The sequence below is a fragment of the Sus scrofa genome, chromosome 12 (assembly GCF_000003025.6).
Source record: "Sus scrofa isolate TJ Tabasco breed Duroc chromosome 12, Sscrofa11.1, whole genome shotgun sequence".
Lineage (NCBI taxonomy): Eukaryota > Metazoa > Chordata > Mammalia > Artiodactyla > Suidae > Sus > Sus scrofa.
Window position 1 is genome coordinate 47060913 of NC_010454.4, and position 15858 is coordinate 47076770.

General features: G+C 56.8%; 1 protein-coding gene across 1 annotated transcript in view; it reads left to right on the top strand.

Annotated features, from left to right (window-relative positions):
• Positions 1 to 14523, top strand: part of NXN (nucleoredoxin) — a 166261-nt gene extending 151738 nt beyond the window's left edge. Inside the window, exons 6-8 of the mRNA XM_021067528.1 lie at positions 8592 to 8771; positions 10415 to 10539; positions 12948 to 14523. Of these exons, the coding sequence (XP_020923187.1) occupies positions 8592 to 8771; positions 10415 to 10539; positions 12948 to 13130 (488 nt within the window). The 3' untranslated portion in view covers positions 13131 to 14523. The remainder of the gene's footprint in view (positions 1 to 8591; positions 8772 to 10414; positions 10540 to 12947) is intronic.

Consider the following 15858-nt stretch of genomic DNA (forward strand, 5'->3'; position numbering starts at 1 on the left):
ATGTCCTCAATGAAGCACAACCTTTTTTCATCTCTGAGGGAGGCTGTTGCCCTTTCTCAGATGTGGAGGCCAGCGAGGTGCAGGTTGTATTCTTGGTGGTCAGTGCTAAGGCCCTGAGGTCACCTGAAATTAATACGTTACCCAAGGATGGTCGGTACCATGCAGAGCCAGTTTCAGAATAGGAGGGGGGGTGGTCTCTACGCACCCAGTGCTCCGTGAGATGCTTCTCAAGGCCCTTGGTAGCAGGGTGGGCACAGAAGAGCAATCTCCTAAGGAGAAGTCCCAGCCCTGCAAGGTTCCACCCAAGTTTTGGACACAGAGCTGAGGCTGGAGGATGTCCTGTCAAACGTTGCCAGGGTGCAAAAAAATTAAATCGATCCCTTCTGTCTGCCTTCAGAGAGCAGAGAAGGGAACTCTCCTTTTGGATTCTCTAGCCATTAACATGTAAATATTACAGTGGTAGAAGCCACAGTTGTTAGGTGTGGCCCAGACAGCCAGGACGTGGCAACCACAGCTGAGCAGGAAGAAAATGGAGAGTTTTTCAGAGACACATTCATTTGGCTCAGTCTCTTAAGGCCCTGGCAGTGTGGTTCCTGACGTCAAGGCGCCCCCCAGCTGAGGATCAGAAAGCTGATCTGGAAAGGCCCACGCCCAGGCAAGCAGCAGCCCAGCAGCCACACAACAGAACCCAGCTCCAGCCAGCAAGTGCCCTCTGCAGCCCAGCCCTGCTTGGCCTGGCCTGTGGCTCCTGGTCCACTGGCTGCATGGTGCACACTGCCAGCTGTCTGTACTAGTCTCTCTTGAACTTGAACCTACCTGCTTTCCCGGCTCCCCGCCTTCTGTTTCCTCACTTGCAGGTTCTCTCCCTGGCGCAGTGTTTTGTGCCGACTGCTCGCTTGATCCCTGGCCTCTTTGGCTCAGCCTTAGGACTCACTCCTGCAAGCAGCCTGCCCGACCTTGCCGGCCCACCTTGCTCTGTCCGCGTCTGGCCCTGTCAAGCCAGAGATGCACTACAGCACAGTGAAACGAGAGTGTGAAGAGCCCCACAGCATCCTTCTCAAGGCAGCATTTAATGAAATGGAACAATGGAATAATCAGAGTTCACGGGAGACTCTGGCATGGAGCTCTCAAGCCAGGAAGGCTTCCTGGAAGAGGTCCCTGGAGAGCAGGGCCTCCCAGAATGGATGGAGTTGAGGTAGAAGGTTTGGGACATTCCAGGGCAAAGGACAGAGTAGGATGCCCCAGGTGTACTGTGGGGCAGAATGGGTAATAAGTCTGGTCACGCCACATCTCAGAGGGCCTTGAGCACCAGGCTGTGGTCCTTGAACTTGGCTCTTTGGACTTCAGGGCTTTTTGAAAATTTTACTTAAGGGGAGATCAGTGCAATGGTGACATTTAAGCTGGACTGGAAGAGAAGTCCCAGAGGCACGTTGGCCTCTGGTATTTCTTTCTTCCTTTTTTTTTTTTTTGCTTTTTAAGGTCACACCTGCAGCATATGGAAGTTCCCAGGGTAGGCGTCAAATCGGAGCAGCTGCTGGTCTACACCACAGCCACAGAAATGCAGGATCTGAGCCGTGTCTGCAACCTACGCCACAGCTCATAGCAACAGCAGATCCTTAACCCACTGAGCGAAGCCAGAGATCGAACCCACGTCCTCATGGATCCTTGTTGGCTTCATTAACCTCTGAGCCACAAAGGGAACTCCCTCCTCTGGTATTTCTGATGCATCCTCTGAGCGTCTTGGGAGCTGGGCCTGAGCATCCTTGGCTTCCGGTGTGGGCCAGCATCCTGACAGAGGCCTTGCAGAAGCGCTGAAACTTTGTCAAGGTGTCCATCCATCCAGGTGCTGATGGGAGAGTCTGGATCTTGAGGTTGTGCCTCAACTCATGCCTTTCACAGATGGCAGGACCCATGGCAGGTCTTGCTGGGTTTGCTCCCAGGCTGGTCACCGGCTTCCTGGGGCGCTCTGGGCTGAGCCTGGGCTGTGTGGCCTGCTGTCCTCACGGGGCTGCCTGAGTTTACCAAGGCCCTGGCATTTGGCCCCCATCCATTTCCTTTTGGGGATGGGGAGGGACGTGTAGCTGGCGTGGCCTCCCGACTCCCAGCGTTATGCAGGCAGGGGAATGTGTGGCCCTATAAGCTGCTGGAAAACACCTTTCAAAGGCAAGGGTTTAGCTGCACTTGGCGAAAGACAAATCCCACAGCAACTGTGTGATGCTGGCCGTCGGCGAGCGCCATGTCCTTCGCAGGGCGGCTCAGAGCCCCCTTTATCCCAGATCAGGGGTCCTCACTGGCTTTGCTCCCCCGCCCCCCTGGGGGTGGACGGAGGCCCTGCCACCAGGACAGCTGCTGGGAGGACTGAGAAGCAGTGGGCGCCGGCCCATCACCCTCCTGGGGTCTGTCTGTCTCTACTCCCTGTTGCCCTCTGGTCCCTTAGCCTGATCCCCAGCTTTTCCTCTCTTTTTCGCTGTTCCCTGCCTCCCTCATCCATCTCCCACCCTCTTCTCTTTCCCTTTCTTTTCACTCTTCCCTGCCCCTTTCAAAAAATGGACTTGAGGCAGCATCTCTTTGTTTGCTATAGAAACAAAACATTGGCGATTTATGTCGGCTGAGGGGCCAGCGCTGGTGATTTTGGTTGGTATTTCTCAGTATTCAAAGGACTGGTGTGGGCTGTCTGGAGCTGGGCCACCTGGCCGGGGCCGGGGGGAGGCTGGGGGCTGCTCCGGAACCTACCGAGCAGCCTCAGGGCTCTCCTGCTCCTCTTGTTTCATTTTGAGAACAGGGAAAAAAGAAAAAGAAGAAGAATGTAACAAACACCCACGTGGCCACCGCCTAGAATTGATGTTTTTGCTTTGGGTATTTAAAATATAAATGAATGAAAGGATGGAGGAGAATGTGAGCAAAAGGATATGTGTGTGTGTGTGTGTAACTGGGTCGCTTTGCTGTACAGCGGAAATTGACAGAACATTGTAAATTCACTATACTAAGAGAAAAATTTAAAAATACAAAAGAAAAACAAAGTAAACAGATAGGAGCATTGACTCCTCCTCGCAGAGCCTCGCTCTTCCTTCTCCGTGGCGGGGGCGTGACACCACCATCCATTGAACGTGAATTTTCCGAATCCATTTTCATAGGTTCACTGCATCTCTGTGAAGCCGTGAGTAATGTGTAGCCGTGCTGGGCATGTTTTTAGAAGCGTACTTAAGTGCTGACATGCTGTGCTGTCATTCTGCAGCTTGCTGTTGGCACTAAATATTATGGTTTTGAGATCTTTCCCTGTTGATATTTATATCTGGTTCATTTCCCGTCGGTGCTGGGAAGGGCGTCGTGGCGCAGGTCTGTTATCTGCTGCGCTGCTGGAGGATACGTGGTTGTTTCTGGGTTTTCTGTAGTACAAGAGCATTGCCCTTTTTTATTGTCTTTTTCAGGGCCGCACCCGCAGCAGATGGAGGTTCCCAGGCTAGAGGGAGAATCAGAGCTGTAGCCGCTGGCCTACGCCACAGCCACAGCCACGCAGGATCTGAGCTGCATCTGCGACCTACACCACAGCTCATGGCAACAGTGGATCCTTAACCCACTGAGCGAGGCCAGGGATGGAACCTGTGTCCTCATGGATGCTAATCAGATTCGTTTCTGCAGAGCCACAGTGGGACCTCCGAACATTGCTGTCGTAGACGTTGTCATGGTGCCTCCTGTCGTGGGTACATGGGCCCGCTGGCCAAGTTCAAGTGGACCCAGTCTCATCCCTTTGACCTCCCCTGCATTTCTCTGAGCTTCACCCCCAGACCAGCTCCCTCTTCCTTTCCTGAGCTCCCCCAGCAGGGGAAGGGTCAAGGGAGAAGAGGGCTGTGGGGATGGAATTGACCGTTCATGTGGCCGGTGGATGGACTGTATTTGGTGGCCCATCCTTAGTGCCCTTTGGGTCTTGTTTGATTTTTATTCTGTCAAAGCATTTATTGCAACACCATTTGAGAAAACTCATATATCGGTCTCACCCACATTCCTGCCTTCCTAGCCTAAGGGTTTCACTTTTCTGAGTCGCTTTGGTCTCTGCCTACAAGGATATCTCTGCCTACAAGGATATCTCTATGGAGTTGTGATTGTACACATCGTGCTGTGTGATCTGTATTTTCTTTTCTTACTTGGCTGCCCCTGTGGGATGTGAAAGTGCCCGGACCAGGGACTGAACCTGCACCACAGCAGCGACCCAAACCGCTGCAGTGACAATGCCAGATCCCTAGCCCACTGCGTCACAGGAGAATGCCTGTGTTTTGTATTTAGCCACATGTTACAAACACTTTCCATCTTGCTGCAGTCTTCGTAATGGCCACTTATTACCATGACCCTGTGACCCTCTGCCCTGCCATGTGCCCTCACCCGCTCTTCCTGCCCTGCCCTGGGGTCTGCTCTCCCCCAGTGTCCCTTCCCCACTCCCAGCAGTCTCTGCAATCACACTGCCATCTAAAAGCAGAGAAAGAAAGTTGGGCTCCGTCGCGGCTCAGCAGTAACGAACCCAACTAGTATCCATGAGGATGTGGGTTCAATCCCAGGCCTTGCTCGGTGGGTTAAGGATCCACATTGCTGTGAGCTGTGGTGTAGGTCGCAGTCACTACTTGGAACCAGCATCACTGTGGCTGTGGCTGTGGCTGTGGCTGTGGTGTAGGCCGGTAGCTGCAGCTCAGATTTGACCCCTAGCCTGGGAACCTCCATGTGCCGCACGTGCAGCCCTAAGAAGAAAAAGGAAAAAAAAAAAGTTTGCTCATTGGGAGTTCCCAGGTAGCCTGGCAGTTACAGATTCGGGGTTGTCACTGCTGTGGCTTGGGTTTGATCCCAGACCCAGGAACTCCCACATGCCATGGGCGCCCCCTCCCAAAAAAAAAAAGAGAAAGGAAAGCATTCAAACGCAACCGTGTGGCCGTCTTAGTCCACGTGGCTTTGAGATTGTCTCACCCGTCGGCTCCTCCCCGGAGGAAACCTTTTGGAGCTGAGTTCTTAGGCCTTGTTCTTTCTTCCTAGGATTTGAGGGACATGGAGAAGGGGGTTTCTGAGGCACTGCTCTGGTCCACCCCGGGCAGGGCTTGGGGCCGAAGCCCTCTGTAGGAGCATAGAGCGTGCGTTCTGTGCCCAGAGGTTCCGCTCTGGGTGGCGCCGGTGAGAGAACAGCACCCCACGCGTGGCAGGCGCCACACGGTCCCTGGAACCATCCCTGTAGCATCAGCTTCGGCTCCGTCTTCTGTTTCTTTAGTTCACTCCCTCCAGCCAGAGGGGAGGTTTCTGTTTATCTCACCAGAGCAAGGCAGCAGTTTTGTGTCCCTTCTTGCAAGCCAAATGATCAACTTAGGGATGATGAAAAAATAATAAAATGAACTTATTTATAATAGGAGCTAATGTTTACGGAGTACTTACCGTGGACCAGATACTCTGCGGAAAAGCATTTTATTCCTTCGTTTATTCCTTCCTGCACCCAAATAAGAGGAAACTCTCGCTGCCCCCATTTGGCAGCTGTGGAAATGAGAGGGGAGGTGATTTGCCTGGATCTGCCTCTGAATCCTCACTGTACTTGAACCCCCACCCGTCCTGGGCAGCGCAGCTGGGAAACCACACGTTCAAGAGAAGCAGAGACAAACTGCTCCTTTTTCTTTCCCTTTAGAGAAGCCCCTTGCTGGTGTGGAAGTTATTTGGTACAAAGGCATCGATGAGACATTTTCCAGTCCCTTTAAGTTTCCCGTTAGAGGCTCTGCCCTCAGTTCTCCTTAGAAGCCTCTGCTTCGGGGGACCTGCTGCAGGGGATGGGGGAGCAGGGAAGGCGTGACGGGGGGAGGAAGGGGAGGGCTTCTCAGCCTCAGAGTAGAGAGTGGGCGGTGGGTGGTGCGGAGAGGGCTGTGCGGGGCCCTGCCCAGCTCCTCCCTGCAGATGGGCGTCCCCCGCCAGCGGCTGGCCTGGAAGAAACCGCAGCAGCGTTTCCAACAGGCAGACCAGGGTTCTTGTCCCAGCTGGGCCCCTTGCCTGCCAGGGGGCCTTGGGTGGGTGACTTGACCATCACAGAGGGAGGGTAACTGTACTCCCGGGAGTGAGCGAGGTCCCTGTGCCGGGTGAGCGCAGCAGGTGCGCCTGAGAGTTCACCCCGGAACAGCGTCTCACCTGCTGGTTCACCCCTGGAAGAGCAGCCACACTCAGCACCGAACTAACCCAAGGCTGAGCGATGCCGGTGTCTGTCGGTTCTTTCTCCCTGTCCTCGTGCCAGCCGTGGGCTTCTCTGGGTTGAAGTCTGCGGTGGCTGTACCGAGTCATTTTCTGTTTATGCTCCACGGTCACATGCACCTGGTCCTCGTGGGCTCCCAGACACGGCTTCGGTGGTCAAAGCACCCAATACAATGGGGCCTTTGCTTTTGCGTAACCGTGGGGGAGGGGTGCATACCTGCGGCCCAGGGGCGCTGCTTCTCGATGGAGTCTGCTGAGGACTCCTTAGTGTGGCCGGGGGGCGGGGGGGGGGCGGTGCGTCGTGTCCCTGCCCTGCTATCCTGGTCCCCACCGGCCAGAACTGAGACAGACCACAGCCATGGGGATGAAGAAGCCCCTTAGAGCAGTCACTTGGGGAAACCGAGGCACCGGTTTCAGGAAGTGGGCTTCTCTACCTGTGGATTTTACTTGTCCTCCTCCATCCCCCACACCTGCGTGTCCCCCGCAGACCAACTGAGCATCCCACATCCGGACTACATACAGGCTGCTGCCGTGTCTAATCTAACCTGACAGTGGGTGGGTCCTGGTTTAACCCAACACTTGAAATTGCCCAATTTCAGAAACCGATTAAAGAATTTGGCTAGGAGTTCCCATTGTGACTCAGTAGTAACAAATCTGACTAGTACCCGTGAGGATGTGGGTTCGATCCCTGGCCCTACTCAAGGGGTTTAGGATCCATCATTACTGTGAGCTGTGGTGTATGTAGGTTGTAGAGGCAGCTCGGATCCCGTGTTGCTGTGGCTGTGGTGTAGGCCAGCAGCTGCAGCTCTGATTCGACCCCTAGCCTGGGAACTTCCATATGGCATGGTTGTAGCCCTAAAAACACACACACACACGAACTTGGCCAAAACATTTTTGAGATGGGGCCTGGCGCTGGGGATGCATTCCTCTGCACTGGCCGGCCTGTCCTGGGCGCCAGTGGTTCCCTTCGGGCCACTGACCCAAGCCCAGCCTGGGATGAGGACACACCTGAGCTGAGCCCCAGGCCTCTGGGCGATGACGTGCAGCTGTGAAGATGCGGCTGGAAATGCCTGGGTCTCCTGTGGTCTGACGCACCGCCCAGGAGGCCTGGCCAGCCCTGGGCGCGTCCTGAGAGCCCCCGGGAGCGCCGGCTGTGGCCGCGTGCCTTTGTGTGTGATGTGTGTCATGGGAAAGGCAGCGCCCCGAGCCTGCTTCTCTCTGGACCCGTTCCCCAACACACCGAGCCACCTCTTCTACTAGGTGTGAACATAATGGACTCTTTTTTCCTTTTGAAGACAGGCCCACCCCTGCATGCCCACTGCTCTGGCCACCGGGCAGGTTACGAAATGCCACGGCTATATTTCTGGTACCTTGGCACCCCCGTCCCCCCACGGAGAAGTAAAATGTCAGTGGAGCAAATTACCAACCGAGTGCTGTGGAATCCATAAATATTCAATTGCTCCGGCTTTCACCGGCCCATATAAAATTAAAGCTCTGGTCAGCTCCGGAGGGGAGGCGGCTGGTTAGTGTAAGCGGGGGAGGGGACCAGCTGCCAGTGGAGAGACAAGTGTCCCCAAAGGGCAGGGCCGAGGCTGCCTCTGTGGGCTGTGGTTGGTGGGGTGTAGCCCTGGCTGGAGGAGATGCAGCGAGGAGTGGGATGCAAAGAGCAGGGAGGTGGAAAACTCAAATGCCAGTGCGACCCAGGAGGGGGTCGGTTTCCTCTGATTTTGCATTTGAGGCCTTTTGGTTGGAGGGGGGCGTTGTGTTGAGCGTTTTGGCCCAGCCCTGGACACCAATGTGGGGGTGGCAGCATTGCCATCAGCATGTTCCCACCAGGGAGCGTCCCCTTCAGAGCAGGTGCTGGAACCTCCCCAGGCAGCAGGGCTGGAGATGGGGGACAGGGAGCTGGCTCACTGGCGGCCAGCTTTCTCCTCCCGCCAGGCTCCTCCCTGCACAGCCCCCCGCCCCGTGCTCGCCGGCGTGGGGCTCTCCTGCCCTGGATCTCTGCTGGGCTGCGTGCTTCGTGCTTTGGGGAGTGTGTGTTCCCACCACCTCCTTAGGTTCAGACTCCCTGCAGGTGGGGGAGCGGCTTCCGCTTCGTGGGGCTTCTCCATGCTGAGTTCTTAAACACACAGCCTCATCGATCTTTACGTAGTGGGATAAGGTAGGAACCGCAGTGCTTTCACCACGTGGCAGCAGAGGTCCCGAGGCGCAGAGATGGGCGGCGACTTGCTTGGGGTTTCGTGGAGCTGTTACCTGCAGACCCAGGGGGGTTCCGTGGCTCTTCTGAGGCTGAGCTTGGATTCCATCCTGGGCCCTCGGGCTGAATCGTGTCCTGGGGGGCCTCCCGGAGACTGGAGGGCCGTGGCCAAGCTCGCTGTCTCTTGCAGGCATCCCCACCCTCATCGTGCTGGACCCGCAGGGGGAAGTGATCACGCGCCAGGGGCGGGTGGAGGTGCTGAACGACGAGGACTGCAGGGGCTTCCCGTGGCACCCCAAGCCCGTGCTGGAGCTCTCTGACTCCAATGCTGTGCAGCTCAACGAGGGCCCCTGCCTCGTCCTTTTTGTAGGTATGAAGCTCAGTGGGAGCCCCAAACCCCAGGGCGGGACAAGGGACAGGGTGGGCAGAGCTCACTGTGGGCGGAATTTGTCCCTCTGGCTTTTTTCTGTCGCCAGCAATGCGGAGCCTGTGTCTTTGTCTCCAGCCGCTGAGCTTTCGACCCCAGTGATTTATTCATGTTTCTGCCCCCCTACCCCCCCGTAGGGGGGGAGGTGTTCTGGGAGCTGCTGCTGTGCTTTCCTTTCTAGCTGCTCTGGCTGCCAGCTGGGAAGAAGAGGTCAGGGCCCCTGAGGAAGCCCTGGGGGCCCCCCTGATGAACAGACCCAGTGTTGGAGGCGGGGTTGAAGCACAGCAGCTGCAGGGGGCCGGGCCCCCTCAGGCCAAGGCTCTTCCCCAGCTGCTGCTCACCTGTGCACTCGGCCCCCCAGCAGCATCTCTGGGCCTAGAGCCCCTCTGTGTCCCCGCCTCTCCCACTCTGGTGTTCAGCGGGCGACTGACCGCTCTGCCTGGCAGGAGGACACAGGAACACCAACCCCGGGCTCCCCGCAGGCCTTTAGGGCGACCCTGGTTCCTTCTGCAGGTGGAGCAACTGCTGGCCAAGGGCCACATTGCCCTCTGCCTTAAGACTTGTTGCTTGGTTCTGACTCAAAATAAATCCGGTAGCGGGATCCTGGCTGAGCTGCACCTCACTGAGAGGCCAGAGCAAGTCCCCCCAAGTCTCCGCAGGTCTGGTTTTGGGGGGCTGCCAGGAGGGGAGCCAATATGCAGACTCGAGGGACTCATGAAGCAGACTGACTTGTAGGGTGGCCCTGCGCGGGGCGGACAGAGGCCTCTGGGGAGAGATGGCCGTGGGGAATCGGTCACCCTGGGACTTTCCTGCCTGCCGCAGACTTTCCTGGGGCCTGGGACCATTGGGAACCTCCCTGGACATCTGAGTTGTGGAAACAGGGTCCCAGAGAGGCAAAGCATCAGAGAGAGAATTAGCTGGGGACCTAGGGTGGGCCGAGACAGCCTAAAGGGCCTCCTAGGCCGTGTGGTGCTTCTGGGCCGAGGTCGCCTGCGGGCACCTGCCCTCCCCTGCTCTGCACTTGCTCTCAGGTTCAGGCTTCAGCAGGAGTGAGCTGCTCCCATGCTGTTTCACCGGAGGCAGGAGGTGCCCCAAGGGGGCTCTCCCTGCAGTCAGCCATCCCCTCGCAGGCCAGTCCTGCTGCCAGCTGTGATGCTGGCATCCCAGAGCCCTGGTGCTGCTGACCAGACCGCAGTTCTGACCTACCACCACCCATTCTGCCATTTCCATTAGGAAGTCAGAGATCCGAGGTCATGGCATCTCATTCTGGCTTAGGGGAGGCTTAGCTTCCAACGAAGGTAGCTGTGTCAAGAGTTCAGTGAAAAGGACTGTGTTTGCCGGGGTCTTAGTGCTACTTGGTGAAGGGACTTCTTCCCACGGGCCCGGGTGTGAGAGCATGGAGCAAAAGCTGGCCTGTGCCTGCAGACACACCCTCGTGCACCCGGGAGGCGAGGCCAGCGTCCCACGGAAGGCTGGTTTTCTCCATTCAGGGGCGGCCCATCTGGCCCTGGACCCAGGCCCCCTCAGGGGGCACCACTCTGATCGACAAGCCAGGGTTTCCCTGTGTCTTCCTCTCTCCATCACAGATTCTGAGGATGATGGAGAGTCCGAGGCAGCCAAGCAGCTGATCCAGCCAATAGCTGAGAAGATCATCGCCAAGTACAAAGCCAAAGAGGAGGAGGCGCCGCTTCTATTCTTTGTGGCCGGGGAGGTGAGTGCCACCAGGGCTGGCTTAGCTGGCTGGCTTTTAGAACACAAGTGATGCAGCCCTCGGGGAAGTCTGAAGGGGCCCTGGGATCTGGAGTGACAGTGCTTCTAGAAGGATCCCCAGACAAATGTAGCGTCGAAGGGTGCCATCAGTCATGGAAGACCAATTCCAGCCCCTACCGCTTCCCTCTGCCACTCTTGCAGCAACCTCACACCTCGCGCCACCTTGGTCCCCACCCCCGGAGCCATCCCCTGCGCATGCTCCGCGGCCTCCCCCCAAGAGGCGGCGGCCTAAGCCGGTTATTGACAGATGCACTTTTTGAAGCCCCCGGCCTTCTTTGCTCGCCTCTGTACCTCCAGTTGGTCAGAGCCCTGCGCTCGTTTCCCGCTGTGTTTGCATCCCAGGGGTCGCACGGCGGCCAGACACCCTGAACCACCCATTCATCACCGCAATAGCCGCCCCTGCTCGGCGGGCCCCGGGGAGGCAGCTGACGTCCCTGCTCAGCCCTGGGGTGGAGGGAACAAAGCAAGTTCACAGGACCCTGCCTTGGGGCCACACAGGCTTGTTGCACACAAAGCACAAACGGAGCGCCTCTCAACGTATTCAGCTCTAACCCCTTTTCTCGGAGAAGAAAGATGGGCGCGGGAGAGAAAGGGCAGAGCCGGCGCGGGGGTGGGGCTGGAGGGCTCTAGGGGCCGCTGCTTTAGAAACGCGGCTGAAAAGGAGCCGGGCAGGCCTCGTAAACGCAGCCCCGGAGCCAGGGGCCTCACCTGCACCTCCACGCCCCGCTCCCTCTCGGGCTGGGCCGGCAACGGCATTGGCGTGGCTACCTCACGGGAGAGGAAAGGGAGGCTCTGAGAGGCAGGGCGGCTCCCAGTCCCGCCGGCCGGCTCTCCCGCCTCAAGGAGCCCCCCGTGAGCCGTTATTGGGTCCATTTTACAGGACTTAGGAGACCTGGGCTCTGAGAAGTACCCTGCCCTAGTCCCACCTTAAGTGGGTGGCCGAGTGAATGTGCCGTCAGGAGCGCCTCCAGAAGCCCTGCGCCCCCTCGCCTGTCCACAGGTCCGCATCGGGGCTGGCCCAGCCCAGGGGAGAGGGAGCCCTGGACCAGGGAGTTTGACAGAGGCCCGGGGGCCTCCATGGCTCCAGACGGCAGCCCTCTTGGTCCAGTTGCCTGACCTCAGAAGCAAGGCAGCCTGGAAGGAGCAAGGACACAGGGTCCCGGGACCTTAGGCACCACCTGAGTGCCTCTGAGCTCAGGACCCTAGCCCCTCATGTTCTGAGGGGCCCCTCCCTTGTCTTGATCCTGTCCACTCCAGCAGGCAGAAGTTGGCCCTTCCAAAGCCTAAACAGACAATAAAATTCACCTCCCCGTGTTTGCTGAGGGGGAGAGGAGGGGAGGCTGCGGCACTGGCGTTGGCCTAGGCCTCTAATGGGAGTTTGATGTACGGTATTTGTCCAGGTGTCTCCCCTCTGTTTATCGTGGAGATTGTGCATTAACCCAAATGGAGGGCCTAAGTCAGGTGAACGGTGCTGGAGATGCTGAATCACTTGGCATTACTGGGAAGTGCGTGTTCTTTATAGGGCGGGGAGCGGGGGTGGGGGGGAATATGATCCTCCCCCCTAAAGAACTGCCCTTTTAGAAAGAAGTGTTTTTTGTTTCAAAAACTGGTGATCCTCCTGCTCGCCAGCATTTAAGGCTGGGAATACCCCCGAGCCTTTTTTCTGCAGGGCAACTTGGGTGTTTTCATTCCTTGGTATGTCATATAGTGAGACAACTTGTGGCTGGGGCTGTAGAGCCCATTTCCAGTCATCGGCCGCAAGAAAGGTCAGCTCAGATGGTTGCCCCCTACAGCTCTTTCTCCTTGTCTCTGGACTTCTGTGATTGCCTTTGTCCTTCATAAAGCTGCACGTGATACTGGGATGTCCACCCGGACAGTCCTGGGAACGCATGATAAATACAGCGACCCAGGAAACCCGCACGAGCCCTTTGGGAGCCCGGCTTCTGAACTGGCGGTGCGACCCCTCTGCCCTGGCCCCGCCCCCGAAGCTGTGGGGTGGGGGCAGGGGGCCGTTTGGTTAAAAACTTTCTGAGATTGAAGTCTAGACTGGCCTCAGCCTACAGCGGGGGCTGCACAAGTAAGTAATCAAATGATATCCCGTTTTTACAAGTTAAAATTGCCTTCATGCTAATGAAGATGACTTGCCTGAGGCTTTGGGTGACTCGGAACCAACCTTCCCCCTCCACCTTGGCAGGACAGGACCCCTTGGGGCCTGTTCTGAGAGCCCATCTTTGCTGGCGGTCGGCCGCTGGTGGCTGCAGCCCATGCTGGCTGGGAAGTCGGGCCCAGGACGCTCTCTGCCCTCTTGCTTGAAAACTTACTGGTTTCCTTTCCTTCCGCTGATTCCAGGATGACATGACCGACTCCCTGCGAGATTACACCAACCTGCCCGAGGCTGCCCCTTTGCTCACCATTCTGGACATGTCAGCCCGGGCCAAGTACGTGATGGACGTGGAGGAGATCACCCCTGCCATTGTGGAGGCCTTTGTGAATGACTTCCTAGCAGAAAAGCTCAAACCAGAGCCCATCTAGTGGGGCTCCGGCTTCCGGGGACATTATTTAAAACTCACTCCTCCCCCCTCCCCCCTTCCTTCCCTCCCCCCTTGGACTTTTCCAGCGTGTCCCGAGTCACACAACCCAAGTGTCCAACCTCTCTGTGGTGCCTTGTTTTCTGCATTAACTCCTCAGCTAGCGCCCTAGGGTGCGCATCCTCTCGGCGGCAGGAGAACCCACCATGTCTGCAGACTCTGCTTGGGATTCGCAGGGCGGCGTGACCTGGCCGGAACTGGGACTGCAGCGCGCTCTCAGCCGCTGGCTCTTGGTGACAGATTTGCCAGGGTGTCCTTCTGCCAAGTGGGCACCCGGGGGCAGAGTCGCTGGCTCCGCTTCAGGTGCCAGCACGCATGCGCAGAGCCCAAGCAGTCCAGAGACAGGAGTGGGTCGCGCCGGCGGGAGCCTCCGCGCAGAGCTGCGGGCGAGAGCATCCTTCCCGAAGGGACTGGGTCCGTCCGGGTCTGAGGGAGAAACACCAGCTTGTCAGATTCGGGCAGGGGGCCTCCACATCTCAAAGGAAGCTTGTGTTCTTTTCTGGTGAGAAAAAGGGTAGCCACAGTGGTGATTCACGTGGCGATTGCTTACTTTGATGGAGCGCCTCCCACGTGCTAAGAAAGAGCCGCTGGTTTTTCCTTCTAGCTCTTTCTTCCTTGATCTTGACCTTCTCCCAGCTTCTGCCTTCTCAGATGAACAGTCCCTACTCGTGGAATTCTGTTGAGTTCCCAAGATGCTGTGGCTCTTTGTGCCCAGAGGAGGACCTCTCAGCAGCGCTGACCTGACTCGCCGGCTCTGGGCCTGGGGCTTCAGGAGCTCTGCTGAGGCCCATGTGGCCACCCTTGGCTACCCCCGCATTCCCTTTTCTTAAAGCAGAACTAAAAAGAGACAAATTCCCAGAAGCCTAGCTTTTTCCTAAGAACTTGCAGAAAGAGCTGTGCCCTAAGTGGGAGTGCCGGCCGAGCACAGGTCAGACGAAAGCGGGCCCTGGGTCCACTCTGCGAGGCCCAGCTCCGCGCCTTGTTCGGGCTGAACTGGTCACCAAAAAAGAAGGTAACAGCTGTGCTCTTAGGATTTGGGATGGAGGCTTCACCTAGAGAGTCACAGGGTTTCAGCCCATCTCAACCAGGTGTCAGGGTCTTTAAAATAATCTCAGGCCTCACCCTTGGCTCCACTCACAGCCAACCAAGACCATTTATTTGGAAAAGCCAGCTCCCCCCTCCCCCAATTAGCTGTTGACACCGTTGCTCCCTGCTGAGTTGGATTGTTGATTTGTAGTTCAGAGGTACAGTTAGTTGGTAATGAGACTGTTACTTGATGCCACCAGCCTGAAATGCAACCACTTAGAAATAAAACAGGCATCTCTGGACGTTATCAACCATTTGGTCTTTCCTGTCCTTGATAGAAAAATCTTTTTGCTTGTGGTGCTGTGTTCTATTGGGTGAGCAGTGGTGAGTGAGACATACGGGATCCTCTCGACTCTGACCGGATGCTTGACAGCTGTGTTGCAGAAATTTTGAGAACCGAGCCCTAACACGGTCATCCGAAGAATCCTCCCGAAGCTAGGATGCTCATTTGGATTAGAGCGCCAGAGGCAGACCCCGCTGGAGCTCTGGCTGCCATCTCTCCGGGTTTGACCTGCCCTTGTGGGGGGTGGATCCTCAGATTACAGACATCCTGTGGACACTCGTGCTCACTGCCCCCCCGCCGCCCCGCAGCAAGGGAACAAGTGCTCAGAGCCTGAGAAGACCAGTTGGAGAAGCACAAGGAGTCCCACACGGGTCTCCCAGTGAAGAATGGGCCTCAGACCTAGCTCTGTGCGGAGGGGGCGGGGGGACAAGGGGAGGCCAGCCTCACCTGGGCGGTGGTGGGGGTCAGGGTTTCTGTGCCCTGTACTGTGATGGCCTTGGAGGAAAGGTGGTCTCTCTGAGCAGCTACTTACCTTCTGGGGCAAAAGTGAGGAGGCCCTGTGATCCTTCCATGACCCTTACAGTAGGGCTGACTGAACTATTGGCCGCTACTGTCCTCTGGACCCCTGATACTAGAATGCCCCTTTGGGGTGGGGATGGAGGGTAACATCAGTGGCAAGGTTTACTAAAAAGGTGCTTTTGGTTTTATAGTGGTGACTTTTGGGCAGTGGCAGGGGGTGGGGGCAGGGGAAGCTGGGTGGGGGGATCACTTCACCAGGGAAAAATCCCCCTCAGCTCTACAAGACATCTTAAAGGTTATCGATGCAGACGAAGTGGGTGGCTTAATTCCCACTAAGCAGCTCCAAAATACCTTCAAATTCTTGTCACTAATTGGAAGCAGGTTAAATCACCAGCTGTGACATATTCAAGGGCTTCCGCCAGCAGCCAGGGAAACTGTGCCCTGCAGGTTGAGGCAGGATTGGTGGCTGTAAAAATGCCACCCTGGGGTTCCAGGTCTGTGTTTACAATGACTTCCAGATCTGATTCTACCTGGTTTTCACAATGGAGATGAGGGGTTTTTTTGTTTGTTTTGTTTTTGACCTGTCCCAACAGTAAAGAGCTGCTTAAGGAAAAGGGCACATGTTTAATTAAGATGTGCGTGTGCAATGGGCAGCTATAAAGGCCAGAGGGAGACTGAGAACCAGCTTCCTTTCCAGGAGGGAGGGGGCTGCTTGCTACCCAAGTCCCAAGTATGTCCCCAGAATCAATGGCTCTCTCACTTATCCGAGTGCAGGGAGCTTGTT